The 16,880-nt window shown below is 33.8% G+C and overlaps 1 protein-coding gene across 4 annotated transcripts in view; it reads right to left on the reverse strand.

Annotated features, from left to right (window-relative positions):
* Positions 1-387: 387 nt before the first annotated feature.
* LOC149775520 (uncharacterized) overlaps positions 388-16,880 on the reverse strand; it is a 32,944-nt gene continuing 16,451 nt past the window's right edge. For 2 of the 4 annotated variants that reach the window (XM_089944467.1, XM_089944466.1), the window contains exons 2-5: positions 11,033-11,222; positions 7,943-8,214; positions 5,520-6,511; positions 388-4,139 (exon numbers count right to left, since the gene is read on the reverse strand). In XM_089944467.1, the coding sequence (XP_089800593.1) occupies positions 3,098-4,139; positions 5,520-6,511; positions 7,943-8,214; positions 11,033-11,198 (2,472 nt within the window). In that variant the 5' untranslated portion in view covers positions 11,199-11,222 and the 3' untranslated portion in view covers positions 388-3,097. Of the gene's footprint in view, positions 4,140-5,519; positions 6,512-7,942; positions 8,215-9,936; positions 10,191-11,032; positions 11,223-16,880 lie in introns of those variants that run through there. The other 2 variants (XM_089944468.1, XM_089944469.1) reach the window with 2 other exon arrangements.

Here is a 16,880-nt window from a genome sequence, read left to right on the forward strand (position 1 = left end):
ACTCCCAAATTGGCACTCAGACGTTTTCTCAAAGATGAGCAGAAATTATTTTCAATGAAATTGCTGCATCAGTATTTAACTAAGAGAACCATAACACAATCTGTTATTTACCTAATATGTTATTTACCTAATCTGTTATTTACCTAATATGTTATTTCACCAATTAAATGTCCTGATTTCTGAAAAAGAAAATAGTATTCTACTTTGATCAACACTAACTCCCAGGTATATTCACAATGACAAACAAAAGCAGTGACATAATGTACAGTGTTCTCACATGCGCACATGTTAATGTGTTGAAACCTCTTAAAGTAAAGTTTTGATGATTTTTCAAAGTTTCATTATCTTCATAATAAGGGTAATTTATACAAAAGAGCAACAACAGCATGCGAAAACACATTTTATTGACAAATTATTCCTAATACGATTATAAAACAAGTATCAAACAATTGAACAGTACTCCCCATCTTGTCACTGTTGATGTCCAGCCAGGATGACATTCCCTTCTTAATTTTTCAGAGGTCCCTCAGTAACTTGCACCCTCGCTTATACTTTGGTCGCTGTTTTTGGACCCCATTCTGCATAAGTATTGAGGGAGAGGTTAATGTGATGCTCACTCAAAAACATTAAATAAAGGTTAATTTATAGGTATGAAAATTACAGCTGATATATAATTTTATTTAAATATAACTGGACATGAATGTGTTGAATACAGTCCAGGTAACTTAAAAACATCAAAACATCGGTAAAAGTCACTGGACAGTTTGGGTAGTATTCGGACATTTGTGATAAAGTACTGCCTATTCATGGACACTGAACATAAAATTAAAGAAAAATGAATCTACTTTATGCACTTTCATTTGGCCAGACCAGATTGACTCTCTGTATAAAAACATGAAGAACTCAAAGAATAATATTGGAAAGGGGTATATAATGAACTTTCTTACTGACATAAATACAAAAATATCAATCAACACTTTATAATGCACAAATAAAATGGGAAGAATCACAAAGGACATAAATATAAGCAAACAGAGCATGTTTTTAACAAGGCAGTAATTAAAAATAAATTAGATATATAAGTAACCAGAAAAAAAGAAATCCAATGGTTAGAACCAGAAGGCTGCTAAATAATAACTAAAAGAGTAGATAACTTAAATTCTAAATTTTATTTTAAGATGTAAAACAAAAATCACAGATTATTAATGTATAATTATATCATTCATAAGATCTTATGTAAAATTATCAAATGTATAGTTAAATAATAGATAAAAGAAAGCTTTAATTGCATAAATCTTTCTTTTCTTTTATGAGGGGAGGTGTTATGTATGTTTAATTTGCATTACTTATTAGTTTATTATTTAATTATTTTTCTTAAAATTTCATATTTTTTTGGGCAATGTAAAATTGTATAGGTGACCTTGTCCAAAAATGAGTGACAGTTTTGTAAACAACATTACCTTTTTCTGACTGAAGGATAAATATTAGGATTATTATCTTGGTCTAAGTCATGGACACTCTGTTAACCATGTTCTTTATTATAATTTAGTACTAGACCTTCTAATTCTAACTAATATTTTATTGTGTAAACATTCAGTAGCATCTAAAGCAGTAATCATTTTCATTGTTGTGCCCAATATTTCAAATTTGACTGGAATTTATTTATTCAAATTGTTTATTCACTGGAAATACAAAGTGCTAATCTAAAATAATGTTCAGAACTTTAAGCATTAGAACTTGTGTTAGTAATTCAAGGATTATTTTGGATTTAATTCACAATACCATAATTTATTTTTACATTTTTAACTTTGCATTCAAGGAAATTATTTGTCAAATTTTACAGAACTTGTTGGCATTTGCTCATTAATGTCACTTTGTTTAAGTCCATAGAGTCATAATAATACTGCTCCGGTGGCCTTGTGGTTAGAGCGTCCGCCTTGGATGCAAGAGGTCGTGGGTTTGATCCCCGGCCGAGTCATACCAGAGACTTAAAAAAATGGTACTAACAGCTGCCTCGCTTAGCGTTCAGCATTAAGATGTTAGTGTTAGGACTGGTCGGCCTGGTGTCAGGATAATGTGACTGGGTGGGACATCATGCTACATGTCTGCGGCATGATGCTCCAGTGCTAAACATCACTATAAACTGCCACACTGCTGACATTGTAGCGATAAGACTGAAAAATTGTTAAAGCTATGTTAAAAATCAATATCACATCACATCACATCAGAGTCATAACATATATATGTCTACATTATACACTGCAAAGGATATACATTCAAACCAACTACAAACTGGAACATAAATATATAGTGTTGGGAAGTGTGCAGAGTATTCCAGTAATCATTTATTCACAGTCAAATCCTTTTCAGAAATTATAAGTATTTGGAAAGCATCTGTTGTAAAAACTGTTTCTGAGACCATTTGAGATTAATTACTGTAGTAATTAAACTTTTGTTAAGTGATCACCTATCTCAAAAAATGTCTTTCCTCAGATCAAATATGTGGCTGGTAATGACAGGTTTCACTGTTATAAAATCAACAGCATTAAAATATCAAGAATTTCCAGACACATGAAAGGATGTAATACTTAATAAAGACATAAAGATAACGAATTCATAAAGTATATCTGTGACAATGGGAGCTCTTTATGGCACAATATGAAGCAAAATGTGTGGGACAGTAGGGAAGAAAGACAGAAATAGTCTTGTATTTTGTTGAATACAATCAACGAATTGTCTTGTATTCTGATCATAAATACCAAACAAATGCTGATTCTCCTATTCAAACAATACAGCTGTTTCAAAATCCATAAATTTAGGTACTTTAGAAAATGTCATTTATCACAAAATCATGAAAGTTGATACCCATGAAATTAATGGATTCATAGTAAGTCAACACAAACAATAGTATCGAGATCATGGTTCAGGATGTGAAATCTTTACATCACCCAATGATACATGTATCATGGTGCAAATAAATATGATTTTCAGGTTCAGAAAACTGTTATTTGCAATTGACAAGTCCCATTCACAAAACTATTACAAAACAGCAAATGTCAATAACTTGTTCACAAAGACAGAAACAATCCTCATGTTTTCATTTCTTTTCATCTGTGTCACTCTTTCTGGCTGGACAATTGTTTTGCACAACTTGCTGGAGTTTCTCTATAGAAAATTGCTGAACTTGCCTGAGATTCTCTTGACAGAGTTGTGAAACCTGCCTTGGCTGTTCTTCTGAAATTGGTACTGTAACTAAGTTTAAACCAGACCTGAACAACTTATCAAGACCACACCACAGATAAAATCCAAGGGTGTAATTATCTATTACTGGACCTGTCCTTACATGCATATCTCCACCTTGGATCATAGCCACAGTCTGTATATAGTTGTCTTCTGCTTCAGCACAAATGATGGCCCCACTGTCACCTGGCAATGCAAAGGTCCCATTAGTATCATCATCCACTGGAGGAGTCTCAACAAAAACATAAATGTATTGGTGATCAGTCAAATTATAAGCAGCAAACAGTTCTTTGTTATAGTGTCCCTCATGTAATAGTCCACGTGTAAGGTTAGTGTTTGCTCCCCATTTGTAAACATCATGAAATTCTCTCAATGAACAATCAAATGGTTGAACCATAATACTTGGCCCAAACTCTCCATCTGCTGTTCTAGAAAAAGGAATACATTTGGCTTTTTGGTCTTCATTCACCCTTACAGCCATAATATCAACACTGTCCACTGAGATATGCAGCAGCTGTTTTGGAACCTGCACACTCACAGATTTTCCTATGGTTATAGGCCCAGTATGTTGTCCTCCAATCTCAACCTGGACATCAGCATTCCTAGGAACAACATGAGCACATGTAAGACAATACAGATTATTATCCATATCAATTGCAAATCCACCAAGAGTACCACTTCTATTAAGTGCAGGACAATGCAAGGTTGCACCAGCATAATAAAATGGATCAGGTTTCTTTTCAATGACACCAATCTTGTAAATTTGCCAATATTTGTGTTTTTTAATGACCTCATCAATCTGCTTTAGAACTTCTTTCTCCTTCTGTACAGAGGAAAATGGTTTGACATGGACCTGCAGCTCTCCACAAGCCACCATCACTCCCTCAACACACTCAATCCTGATAAAGAAACAAAATAACTGAATTTCAATTTTAAATGTACATGAAATACTGAAGCAGCATATGGCATTTCAGGACAATCCTCCATGTATTTTAGGAGGACTAATTATAATAAAGAGATGACCAACAACAGATGGATGACAGACAACAGACCATCCCATAAGTTTTTTGGTCAAAAGACCAGTAGAATTTAAACCTCTCAACTTAATCTAACTGGTCTCCTATTCCATCTTCTGATTAAAAGTTTATTTCAAAGAAAGCTTACACACTAAAATTTGTGCATATGAGCCAAGTACTTGGAACAAAATTTTGCAATTTCGATTCATACATGCAGATGCTGATTTCAAAAGTTTTTGGAGATTAAGAGTCTAAGCTGACAAATTTCAAAATCAGATGGTATCCCAGCAGACTATGAGAAGAATGATCCTTTGACCCAGCTGAAATTCAGCTGTCTATAGAAGCCATATAAATAAAAACTTTCAGCTTCAATACAGTCTTTTCTCTTGCACTGTAAATGTCATCAGAATATTGCAGCCATGGAATAAAACAGTGGTCCACTTGACCAGAATATACAGTAGCACAGACCAGGGATTTTGGTAGCCCCTGGACTACATGCACAATATCTGTTGGACCCTGATGTACCACAAATCTATGCAAAAGACCCAGTTCCTCTATTCCATTTTCAAATCAAAAATATTCTCAGAGTTTCTGAGATCCTTCAAAGTAAGCATATGCTAACGCTTAATTTCAGTACATGCCTAACATTTAAAGATGTGAATTGTTACCCTCCAAATTACCCTAAAAATATACAAGTTCTAATTAGAGCTTTTTAATCTGAAGTTGAAGAGATTAAACATTAAATACCTAATAGCATCATTAATAAAGTTACCCTCTACCTGCAGCTTGTCAATGGTTCAAACAGTTTCATCTGTACCACAAACTAAACTAAAACCCTCATGCTTTTTTATTACATATTCTATCCAATCCCACCATTCTCCCCACCCCCATTTGTCCCAGTGGTTATAGCCCAGAACTCATCACATAATTTATGTATCCTCCTGCTATGACATGTTTAAAATGTGACAAACAGTTACTAATCTTATGGAAACTGCAGTTCATTATATTTGACTTTTCACTCATCCCATATATCCCAAACGTTTACCACCTCTCACAGATGTTATTACAATGGCAACCTATGTACCAAATATGAAGACCATCATCCTAATGGATTAACAGCTGATATGCAGACAGATGGACAGATACATGGACCATCACAATATCACTTGATGCTTTTTAAAAAAGCAGAGGGGTAACAAGTATACTTTATTTTTCCAGAAACTGATTTTTTTCTTCTTCTAAAAAACAAAAGTTATTTTTCACCTCAGCAGTTCATCCTTCAGCTCTTTAGCAAGCCCATCTCCAGGAGGCAGCTGTTGAGATTCATAGCATGAGGTGACAGTTTGCTTCTGGGTGCTCTCTATCTCAAACTTAAGTTTTTGCTGTATGGCCAGATTTCTCTCAATAGCCATTATCCTCTTTTCTAACTCTTCATGAACTCTGTATGCAATTTTCACAAAAATAGCATCTGCATTCTCCTTCAATTCATCCCAAAATAATTTATTGTGAGTGCTGGAAAAAACTTTGGAAAAAACTTTGCAAAATTGTTTTCTCTCCTTTTCTATTTGCAACTTTTTACAATCATAACTGGAATAGCTTGGTGGAAGTGATGGAATCAAGTTTTTCTTTATGCAATGATCTATGGTGACTCTGCACTGTTCTTTAAATGTCATTCCTTCTAACATTTCATGAATATGATATTCTTTGATTCCATATATTTTTGCCAGGACTTCAACCATAAGACATTGTAGAACCTGTGCAAAGTTATCGATGATTACTTCTGCTATCTTATTGTGGTCCATTTTTCCATGCTGACTGGAGAACTTACCAAGAAGCACATCCAAAAGATATCCCTGATTATTTAAGAAAGTCTCTGAAAACCTAGCCTTCAGGGAATCCTTAATTGCAACTGGGCCCTTGAAGGTTTGCTCAGAATTCTTCTTATAGGTGTGTGTATTTGATTCAATAAGTTTTATCATGTCCTGCAAAGGCTGAATCACCTTCCATTCTAGATGAAGCTGGATCATTTTAGGCACATCTCCCTCAGATGATATAAAATCTTCAAATGTAGATGACGTGAAAAATGCATGAAACTTTTCTTCATGGTTGAAGATATTTGTCAAGGCTGTCTTAAAGGTTTTTATGGAAGAAGCCTCTGCTTGAATGGAAGGATCCATCCCAACCAGTAACATCAAGTTATTGAAGGACAGAAGGCCAAATGACTTTATATCTTTCTGGATGTTCTGAGCCAGCTCCTATGGTGTAAAAGAGAAGGCATCAAGCAGATTTCTCATCTGAAGCTCCTATCATATAAAATCTCAAGCTTCAAGTCCTGATCCTGTATTACAGAATCATTTTTAGCATGGAAGTTAGACTTCAAATTATTTGTTTATTAGTTTTTAAATATTTTTAAATATATTACATGCTATTGTAACATAACTTTGTTTACTGGATTTCATATTGTCTGGAATAGAATTCAGTTCTGACTGTTTTTTTTTAATATATTTTTGACGTAAACAACTAATAATAGAAACACTATTTAGTTTCTGACCTTGATTCAGAACCAGTGATAGTTTTAGTAAACTTTTTTTTTTAAAATTATTCTTTCACAGAGTAAGAATTATTAAGTTAAGTCAAGGCCATTCCTGGATGATGTGATATTTATCATGTAACAAACTTCCATTTCTAGAAGGTTGACCCCCATCTGGGAAACTGTTTTGCGTCTTAAGTTAGCCTTATACCTTATGTTTTGTATAGAAGTAGTCTAAACTTTTGATACATTAAGTTGTGTTGTTGAGACCAGTTTGGGCTGAGATTTTATTTTCTTCAAATTATTGAATTTTAAGTGATTGTTCTCCCTGGCAATACTAGTGCTCTAAATTAATTCTTGGACAAGGACATTCATCAAAATTTATACAGAATTCAAAAACTGGAATAACATTTTTTGTGATTCAGCACTGCAGCACTTTGCATGTTACAACAGACAGCATGGTCTTCCATTCTGGATTTCACCGGGATTCGAACTCAGTTTCATTCAGGACTTTTTATTACTAGGGCTTCTATTTTTTAAATTCTTGGATTATTTTTGGATCTGATTTGTAAAAGCGTAAGTGCTTTTTTCTCATTTTTCACTTGATGATCAATTCAAGGGAAATAAATTATTTTTTAAATTTTACAAAGCTTGTTGTCTTCACTTTTTTTCTGTTACGTTTTGTAAGAGCCTAGACTTGTAACAGTAGATTTAGTTCCAGTATCTAATTTCGGGTTTTCAGTTTGAGTTTGATTCTCAAAAAGGTTAAAGAATGTAGGGTCTTTTCATTTAATTGTAAAAGTTTGCAGCTTTCAATTTCACTGTCATAATCCTTAAGTATGCTTTGCTATATAGTACTTTCATGCTTATCTCCAAAATGGGTACACTAATACTTGAATCTCTCTTACGATTTTGGCAGATTTATTTAAGCTTTTTCAACCCATTCTTACTGTGTAGCTCTTGTATAAGGGAAAATCTGCTATTTATTAGTCTTTATTTGTGATAAAAATTTTCTTTCATAATGTATGGTGGATTGTTACTGTTTATAATTTAACAAAATACACAGAAATAAATAAAAAGTCTTTAATAATACTAACTCTTCTCAGAAAATGCTTAGAGAATTGTATTAATTGTATAAAATAAAACAAAAACTTGCCTGCAAATTGTCACTTTTGTCCACATAAACAAAGTAGACATTAGCAACTAGTTTCCCCTCAGTATCACTACACTGCATAGACTTGGCCATCCACTCCTTTCTTGTAAGTCTTGATAGGGTACAGTCTGGGGTCAGATATTTCTTAACTTTTGAAGTAACCAAGTTACTGGACGATATTTCATCATGAAATTTTCCAAAGATGGCAACCTGCACTGCAGTGGCATCTGTCATGTTCTTGACAGTGTATCTTATCTTGTGAAAATCTTCTGTCACTGTTATATACAAAAAGAATCTTTAAAAAAATGAAATAATGAAAGAATGACATTAATAAATAGTTAACTCTAACAGATTATTATGAAAGAATTACAGCATCGAAACATTTAAAGACATGGAGATTAATAATGAACCAACCAAAGAAGTAACAAGTATTAATGCAACAGATGGCAGCATTATCTCTCTCTCTCTCTCTCGCACACAAACATAGGCCAAAACATCCATGTAAATTCATAACAACACACACATACACTCACATACAGCAATCAGGGGATGTGATTTTACCATGTCAAACATCTCAATCTACCTTTGAAACAAGACGGTAAATTATGCATTAAGCCCTTCAAGATACAAGCATAATTATCATTCCTTACGTTATTTTAGCAGGTAAGACTTGCGAATGTATTTAGTTACAAACACTAAATATAAAATAACTTTTTAATTTTTTAAAGTAATGTTGTGTATTCATTCTTAAAATTTCTCATTTCTTTCACTTTCCCACTGCAGTCAAGTTTCTTGCTTTAATGGGTCCTATCAAGTGTATAGTTTTTCTAGCTCAAACATCACAGCTCTGGGGTTAGCTAATCACACCTCTGTGTGTGTGTCTGTGTGAACTAAACAAGCCAAGAACTGTTCAAAGGAATTCAGTGAAAGGTGGTACGATTGAGAATTATGTAAGGATGAAGTATTAACCAGCATACTGAATACTACCTTAACACAAATGTGCTATTATCTTCAGTCAACAAGTCCTCTATAGTTTTCATTGCAATGTAATGAAATAATGTCACTGACAGGATGATGGAGTTATTCCCCCTAGCAAATCCATAACTTATAAACTATGGTAAATACAAAGCAACATGCAAGTATTCTTACATGTAATGCACCTGGCTTGTATCTACAGATGTCCTCAAGTCTTAAAATGCCTTTGTTGTTTGGGAAAGTGTCATTATTTTGTTCCTTGGTTGCTTTAAATAATTTGTATAAAAATGTAATGTCTTTGCTTCTGTTGGTGCAGGATACTACCAAACTTGTTCTTTTAAGATCAACAGCTGTTGCGAGGCAAGTTCAAAGATTTATTTTAGTTATCTTTGATAGTAAACAGTATAAATTATATCAAGTTTGATGCTCTTTCTCATTTTACTAAATTCCACTGAAGGAGAATTCATCAATGGTTTTTTAAGTTTTTTTTTAAACAGTTGTTATTTGTGAATGCACAATATTTACAAGACTTTGAAAGGCACTGATACCAAAAGACACTATGTGAAATGTTGTCAATTTCTGGTGAAAGTTTTTGAAGAATCATTTAAAATTTCTTGAGTGTTTATACTAAAAGTGAGCATATCTGATGGCAGACAATCCTCATTCCTATAAATATTAGAATCGTAAATGCCAGGATGTTCTCTGTTTAATGAAGTTTAAATTACTGTCATCGGTTTTTAATGCTGATAAATGACAAACAATTGACATTGGGTAATACTGTATGTTTAACGAGTCTTAAGGCCAGATGACCTAGAACTAACTGTGATAATTTTATAGGAAATAGACAGGCATCTGATCCACAGACAGTGTTTTACCAGTAAGGCCACAACATTTACCAAAATATCTAAATGTGTACAGTTTGCAATAACAAAATTATGTTGTTTAATCAAGATGATTAGAAACTCCACCTATTTATCCATTAGGTTTACTGAACAACTACAGCTATTACATAAATATCATACCTTTCTCAACTTATGATTGTTCAATTTGCAATAAGTCATGTACTGCTTATTGTGGGGCCCCAGAGAGGCCGAGTGGTCTAAAGCGCTCAGTGTTACAGATCACTGCCATCTCACCTCTGTCTGCATGGGTTTGAGTCTCGGATTCAGTGAGAAAGCTTGCCAGTAGCTTCTCCAGGGTCAATGATTCTTTCCGGGGATTTCCCGGGTTCTTCCTCCACCAATCATACTGACTGCTATGTATAGCCTCTCATGTGCTGAAAAATGACATTAAACACTACAACAACAACTGCTTATTGTTGAATATGTCTAACAATTTAATAGGCAAATCTTCACTAGAATCATCATGAAAATATTTTCCAATGCTACATACATTTATATGATGAAATAAGTAAAAAATACAACTTGACATACTGTATGGACATGTGCATGTAATGCTTTTATATGATACACAATCATGAAGACAATATATGATGGTTTAAAAACTTGATACAATGTTTTACAAAAATAAAAATGTTAGCATCCAAAGTTTCTGTTAATAGACATACTTTTCAAAGATAAATAAAATAGTGTAAGTAAAATTTTATCAGCATTTTCAGTAAATCATCCTGATGCATAATGCTGTGTAATTTGCAATATAATCTATTCTAATCACCTTTGAATTTATCTTCCAGATGCCACATCTGATGTGAAGTCATAATACTTAAAGAAAAGAATTAACAGAAAAATCATATTAAAGATTCCTCTTAAGCATAGATGTGGAAATATACCAATTAATTGGAATGGGTAGTTCCTGTGTCACTTACAGCTGTGTACATATTCATTTACATTTTCACCAATACAGTAAATGTCACAGCCTTAGTCACCTTCTTAAAATCAACTGCCTGTTTCAAGTACCCTCAAGAAAGGCACCTTACATTAACTCACTGTGATAGGTAATTGGTAGGAAAGCTGTTTCTTTCTTTAAAATATAGATGTAATACCAGAAGCATTACATACAGAACTAAAACAAATCAAATTTACAGAAGATTACATGAGCTAATAAGTGTATTGTGTTTTACAAATAATTCATTGTGATTGATTATTAAATGACAATAACCTTCTGTCTGGGTCAATTTATGAAACTTTTCCACTGTCACTTGAAACCTTTGGCCAATGCTGAGCAACTGTTTCTGGACTTTGTTGAATCGAGGGTAGCATGTCTTTGGCAAGGAAAATACAGAGCAAATGAACTGCTCTATTTCCATGGTTTCTTTTGTCGTCATGGTCCAAAAATGTGTCACAATAACCTGAAAATGATAATGTATATCAATGGTTAGATAGACATATGGTTTGTATTGTTATGAGTCTATGACCTTAAAATAAGTAATAAAAAAGAGTGAAAGACAACAAGCTTTGTAAAATTTAACAAATAATTTATTTACCTACAACACAAAGTGAAAATGAGAAAGAAGAACTTACAGTATTGCGAATTAAATCCCAAAATAATACAAGAATTACAGACATGAGTCCTAATAATTTAAAGTCCTGAATAAAATTCAGTAAAAGTCCTGAAGAAATCTAGAAATTGAAGTCACAGATATGTCTGTGGTAGCAATTAAAGTGTTGCTGTGTCAACAGTCTTTTGTTGAATCACAGTAATATAATTCCAGGTTTGACTTCAGTATAAATTCCAATTAATGTCTTTATCCAATAATTTTTTCTGAGCACTTTTGTATTTACAGAGAAAAAAATCACTTAAATTCAATAATTTGAAAAAAAAAAGATTCCAGCCCAAGACAACTGGTCACAACATATAATATACAACTTGAAAATGCTAGATGTTAAAGCATGAATGACCAAGTCCTTAGAGTTATAATATATATAGTTCTCTACTTGACCTCATCTCACAATTAGCATTTTCTATAAAAAAAAACATTATCTAATGGAAAATAACCTTCTAGAATAATCCTGATGTTTACAAAACAATAACCTGGATTGTGTATAATTTACTTAGGAAACTCCTAAACTTTGACCCAAATAAACATATTTTACCTCTTCTATTAATAATGGTCCTGATATTAAGCCCATACACTGAGAGAATAATTTAGCTATGTACTAGTTGTTAAAATGAATAAAATAAAAAGAGAAAAATTGCTCAGGCCAAGCAGAAATTAACTCAATTTTGGACAAGGTCAAGTCCAGCATAAAATGTTAAATGTTACATTATAACAGCTCGTTATGAAATAAAATAAAATAAAACTAAGAAACAATATACACAACAGTATGTATCAATATTAAAATATTACTAGATACAAAAAATAGGAAAATGTTATTATAAAATGTAATTCAGATGTGTCATTTTAACTGCTAAAATACCTCATGGATGACGCAAATGGATTAATAAAAGAACACGTAGATGTAGAATGTTCCCTAAACTTCTAATACACTTTCATAACAGGAAGCCTATGTGGGCTTGAGATCACTCACCTGTCTGACATGTTCCTAACAGCCAAAGGCAAAAGCATTTAGGAGAGATATATGGGTCAGTATGATATGCTACCTGTTGAAATTTATTCCAATGATATTGACTGCATATGTTATGAAAACAAGTATTTAACAGTTCTCTAGTTTTTGTATTGTTGTCCATATCTGATGGCACATCAACATCACTTTTCCAACATTGAAAGGACACTGTATTTGTGACAAATTCTTTTCTGCAGATTACTTTGATAAAGCTGATTAAATGTTTTTCAGTTTTATGTTGTTTCTATGTGTAATAAGGAAAGTTATATTTGATTGCAGAACAGGTTATAAATCTGTAAGGTGTTCAACCTAGGACACTTCCTGACAAATTTTATTCAAGTCGCTTGAGTATTGTTTCAAGTAAGAAGAAAAGAATTCAAGGCGGGGTGGGAGCTTGGTTGCCTTTTCCCCAATATCTGCTAATTCTCAATGCTCACTCAGTCTATGCAGGTTGAACCTAAATCAAGCTCATTTCATGGTACTGACCCAGAAAAATATGGACATGGAGACATGCTAGCATAAATATTGAGTCAAAATCACACGTATACCAATGACCAATTATCATAAATTCGGATATGACTGAGCCTTTAATAATAAAAAGTATCACAGAATTAAATGAAGGATATGGAAATTGACTGGTAATTTTGAAGCCTGGCAATAGGTAGAGAAATGATGCTGGTTATTGAGTTAAATGGTATAATTATTTGACAGTACAACAACTGTTTAACTTTTTTTAATCCTCACCAAAATAAATACATTGTCAACTTTTTGACAAAATGTTTCAACTTTAACTGGATGTTGTAAGGAGACTGGATTTGTGAAATTCCGAACAACCTAGTAGAAAACAAAAATGTTCCATTGTTATTAGCAAGATATGAACTGTCAAATGAGGCAATTTGCATTACAAGGCATTTATGTTGTTGCCCTGTACTTTATGTGGAATGGACATTCTTTTGAACTTAAGAAAAGTCCTAACACTTGAGGGTCTGTCCACAGTCTGAGCATGGCATCAGCTACAAACTGGTGCAACAACCACTCTGTGATGACTACCTTATTTTTCTTTGACAGACTGTCCACTAAAACATTATATTTGTCAGTGATATAATGAATTTGAATAGTCATTCCCACCAAGGCTGTACAGTGAAGGAGATACCATATGTCAATGCAATGAAAAGGGGCATGTGTGGCATCTTGTTGCCTGACATATGCTACAACTGACAATGTCAGAAGAGATAATCACATTAAAGACTTCATATTGTGTTGAAGTACCCTGTTGGGAACAAACATCTCTCTCATTTTCAGGTTGTTGATGTGGAGGACAGACCATATCCCCTTAAGAACTATTCTGTCTGGCTTCAAGTGCATGTTCTACCCAAATTAGACATGTGTGTTAATAGATAGGCATTTGTGTTAATAGATAGGCCTGCAGCTTAAGGGCATGAATTGTGAACTCCAATATGAATCAAGTCCTGAATTTCCCACCAACCCAAGTGATGGTGAAAGTCTGTTCTGTAGACATTAAAACTCTTAGTTCTACAAGAGGAGAAACTGGGGAGGAAACAGACCCAAGGAAGACTTCAAGGTCCCTAGAAGATAAAGATATAAGTGAGCAAACAACCAATTCATAGCCCTAAGCACTTCCAACACAGCCAAGATCATGTCCACTATATTCCATGGGCCATGGACTTGTCTAATATTTGTAAGGAAATTCATTCCCACATATATGAAAACTTGAGATGGAACAAACTGATTTCTATGGGATTTGATAAAAGGCACAGTCAGCAGTGTTACAGATTGTGACTTAGGGACTTTAAATGGCCAATGTGGACAAGCCAGTCATCAAAATACTGGAGGATAGGAATCCCCAGTGATCTTGGGTGGATGATAACTCCTCCTATTGCCACCGTAAATTTTTTGGGCACTGAGACTTGACTGAATGGCAAAGGGCAAAATTGGAAGACCTTCTCAGGCTTCTGATAGTGAGTTTTGAAGCAGAGTTTTAACTACGATTAAAAAAATTAATCTTTCTTGTTCTGTCAATCATAATGACAATTAAAAGTTAAAACAATAAACATAAATAAAAAGCAAAGAAACCTTTGTTTTATTATGACAGGGGTAAGCAATTTTTTCTCAATATCATCTTAGTCCGATTATATTTTATGGAGGATGATTAATTTTTACATGGCCTATGGAGACTACTTGAGTCTTTGTAAAAGTGAGCAGAGTTATCATTGATTACACTTTGGTTTTTAAATGGGAAGGGAGGATGTGTTTCTGCCATAATTTCTCAGTTCTAGTAAAGACCCTGATTGTGTAAGGTACCAGTACCAGTAGGTTTGTTTTCTATGCTGGGCAAATGTACAGCTTAAAACCAGAGGCTGATTGGCCAATAAACTCTGACAGTTCTGGTCACTTTATAAAGGTGGCCAGATTAGTAGTGAAGCAAGATTTGAAATAATTTTGGTATATGTCCAGTTGGTGAAAGTATTGGGTTACAGACTGGAGCAGCAGAGAGGGGGAACAGACCACTTAGGGGAATGGTCACCCTTGTGTTTTACCAAAAAAAATAGTGACCACTCATAGAGGTCAATTACCACGTCTACGATTATTGTTTGTCCCAAACAGAACCGTAGACGCCCCTCTCTGCTGCTATCAATATTGGGAATCATCATCTGAATCATGGGAATCTTCATCTGTTTCATCTTCATCTGAATCTTCGGAATTTGTTCTATGTTTCAAGTAATATTCAAGTTCTGATGGTGGTTTTTCTATTTTGGGATTTATGTTCTTTCTGTGTTTATAATATATCATCAAACTTCTGTATCGATCTCCACCGCAATTTTTGCAAATCTGATATAATCCTCTAACGCCGTTGTTACATCCAACACATCTTCGTGGACCAGCATGAGGATTTTTCTTTATAAGATAATTATGTTTCTTGCAATATTCTCCACGGCACCTTTTGTTGCATTTATCTGTTGTTCCTTGACGCAGCCACGCACAGTTGTTCATTATATTAATGATATCTGTTTAATTCAATTTAATTTTATCATCACCCCTGTTACCCAAATATTTTATCAATACCCACACGATATCTTGTTCTTGGATCATGTAAATTTATTGTTATAAATCCATGCGGAGTAGCTTGCGCTCGTGAGAAGAAATTTTTGAATTTAATTATATCCATGTCACCACCACACCAAGTTTGATGAATATTTCGCAACGTGTGTGTGTCTACGCCATTAAACACAACTAAAATGTTGCAGTTGTCTCTGATCACCTTCGGAATTTGTGTATATCGTTGAGTAACATAGATCACGTCTGTATTTTTGTGTCTACCTCGGGAAAATATTCTGGCTGGATTTGATTGTTTATCTAGCATCACATCGTCGTATACAACTAAATTATTAATAAATCCGTCTATGGAATCTACGGATGGTGCTTCATCAATATCGGTTATAAACTCTATAACATCATTATCTTCATCCAGTAATCGCGCGTTTTCATTGAAATCTTTAAGTACATCATAACATCGTTGATCATCAACGGATGGTGCTACTAAATACAACTTATCCCATTTCAACCATCTCATTATCAGATTAAGTAATAATTGCGTCTTACCCGATCCAGATGGTCCTATGATAATCATTCTGATGGAATTCGGTAGCGCAGGATGATGCTTAACTGGCTCTCGTTGCCGAGTTGCTGAGAAATCAATTATATCCATATATGTTATAACATGAATTTATATTGTTTACGCTGTAGAGTTAAAACTCCAACTACTGATTTAGCCACGGTTATAACAAAAAATAAAAAAATAGCGTACGGTGGAAAATGTTCTATATGCGGTAGAAAGAAATTTTCGTTTTTACCTAATAAGCGCGGTGGTGATATTGCTAATTTGATGTCAAAGTTTCCAGGTGCTCCATGGGCTAAATACAGCGGAGAAAAACATCTACCGGGATATAATTATTGCGGTCCTGGTACTCGACTTGATATCAGGCTCGATAATCAAGATCAACCAAAACCAGGCGAGGAACCAATAAATGCTATTGATCGAGCTTGTCATGCTCATGATGTAGCTTATAAAAGTAAAAATCTACAAGATAGGCATATTGCAGATGTAAAATTAATTCATTCATTAAATTCTATAAAAAATAAGAATATTAGAGAATCATTAGCTAATTGGTTAGTAAGATCCTCGATGAAAGGTAAATTAGCGATTGGGGCTGGTAATTAATAATGGAATCAATTTATTATTCACCGAGAGGATACTGGAGAGGCAAAGCAGCAATTGGTAAACTTGCTGATGCAGCATCGGTTAAACATTCTACTGCTAAAACGTGGTTGTCCAGGCAGGCAATATGGCAAATTTATCTACCACGTCCTAAACAAATTCAGTACTCGTATTTCGATGTCAGTGTTCCTAATGAAGTTCATCA

Source organism: Sinohyriopsis cumingii, chromosome 19 (genome assembly GCF_028554795.1).
Source record: "Sinohyriopsis cumingii isolate HCF-2022 chromosome 19, ASM2855479v2, whole genome shotgun sequence".
NCBI classification, from domain to species: Eukaryota; Metazoa; Mollusca; class Bivalvia; order Unionida; family Unionidae; genus Sinohyriopsis; species Sinohyriopsis cumingii.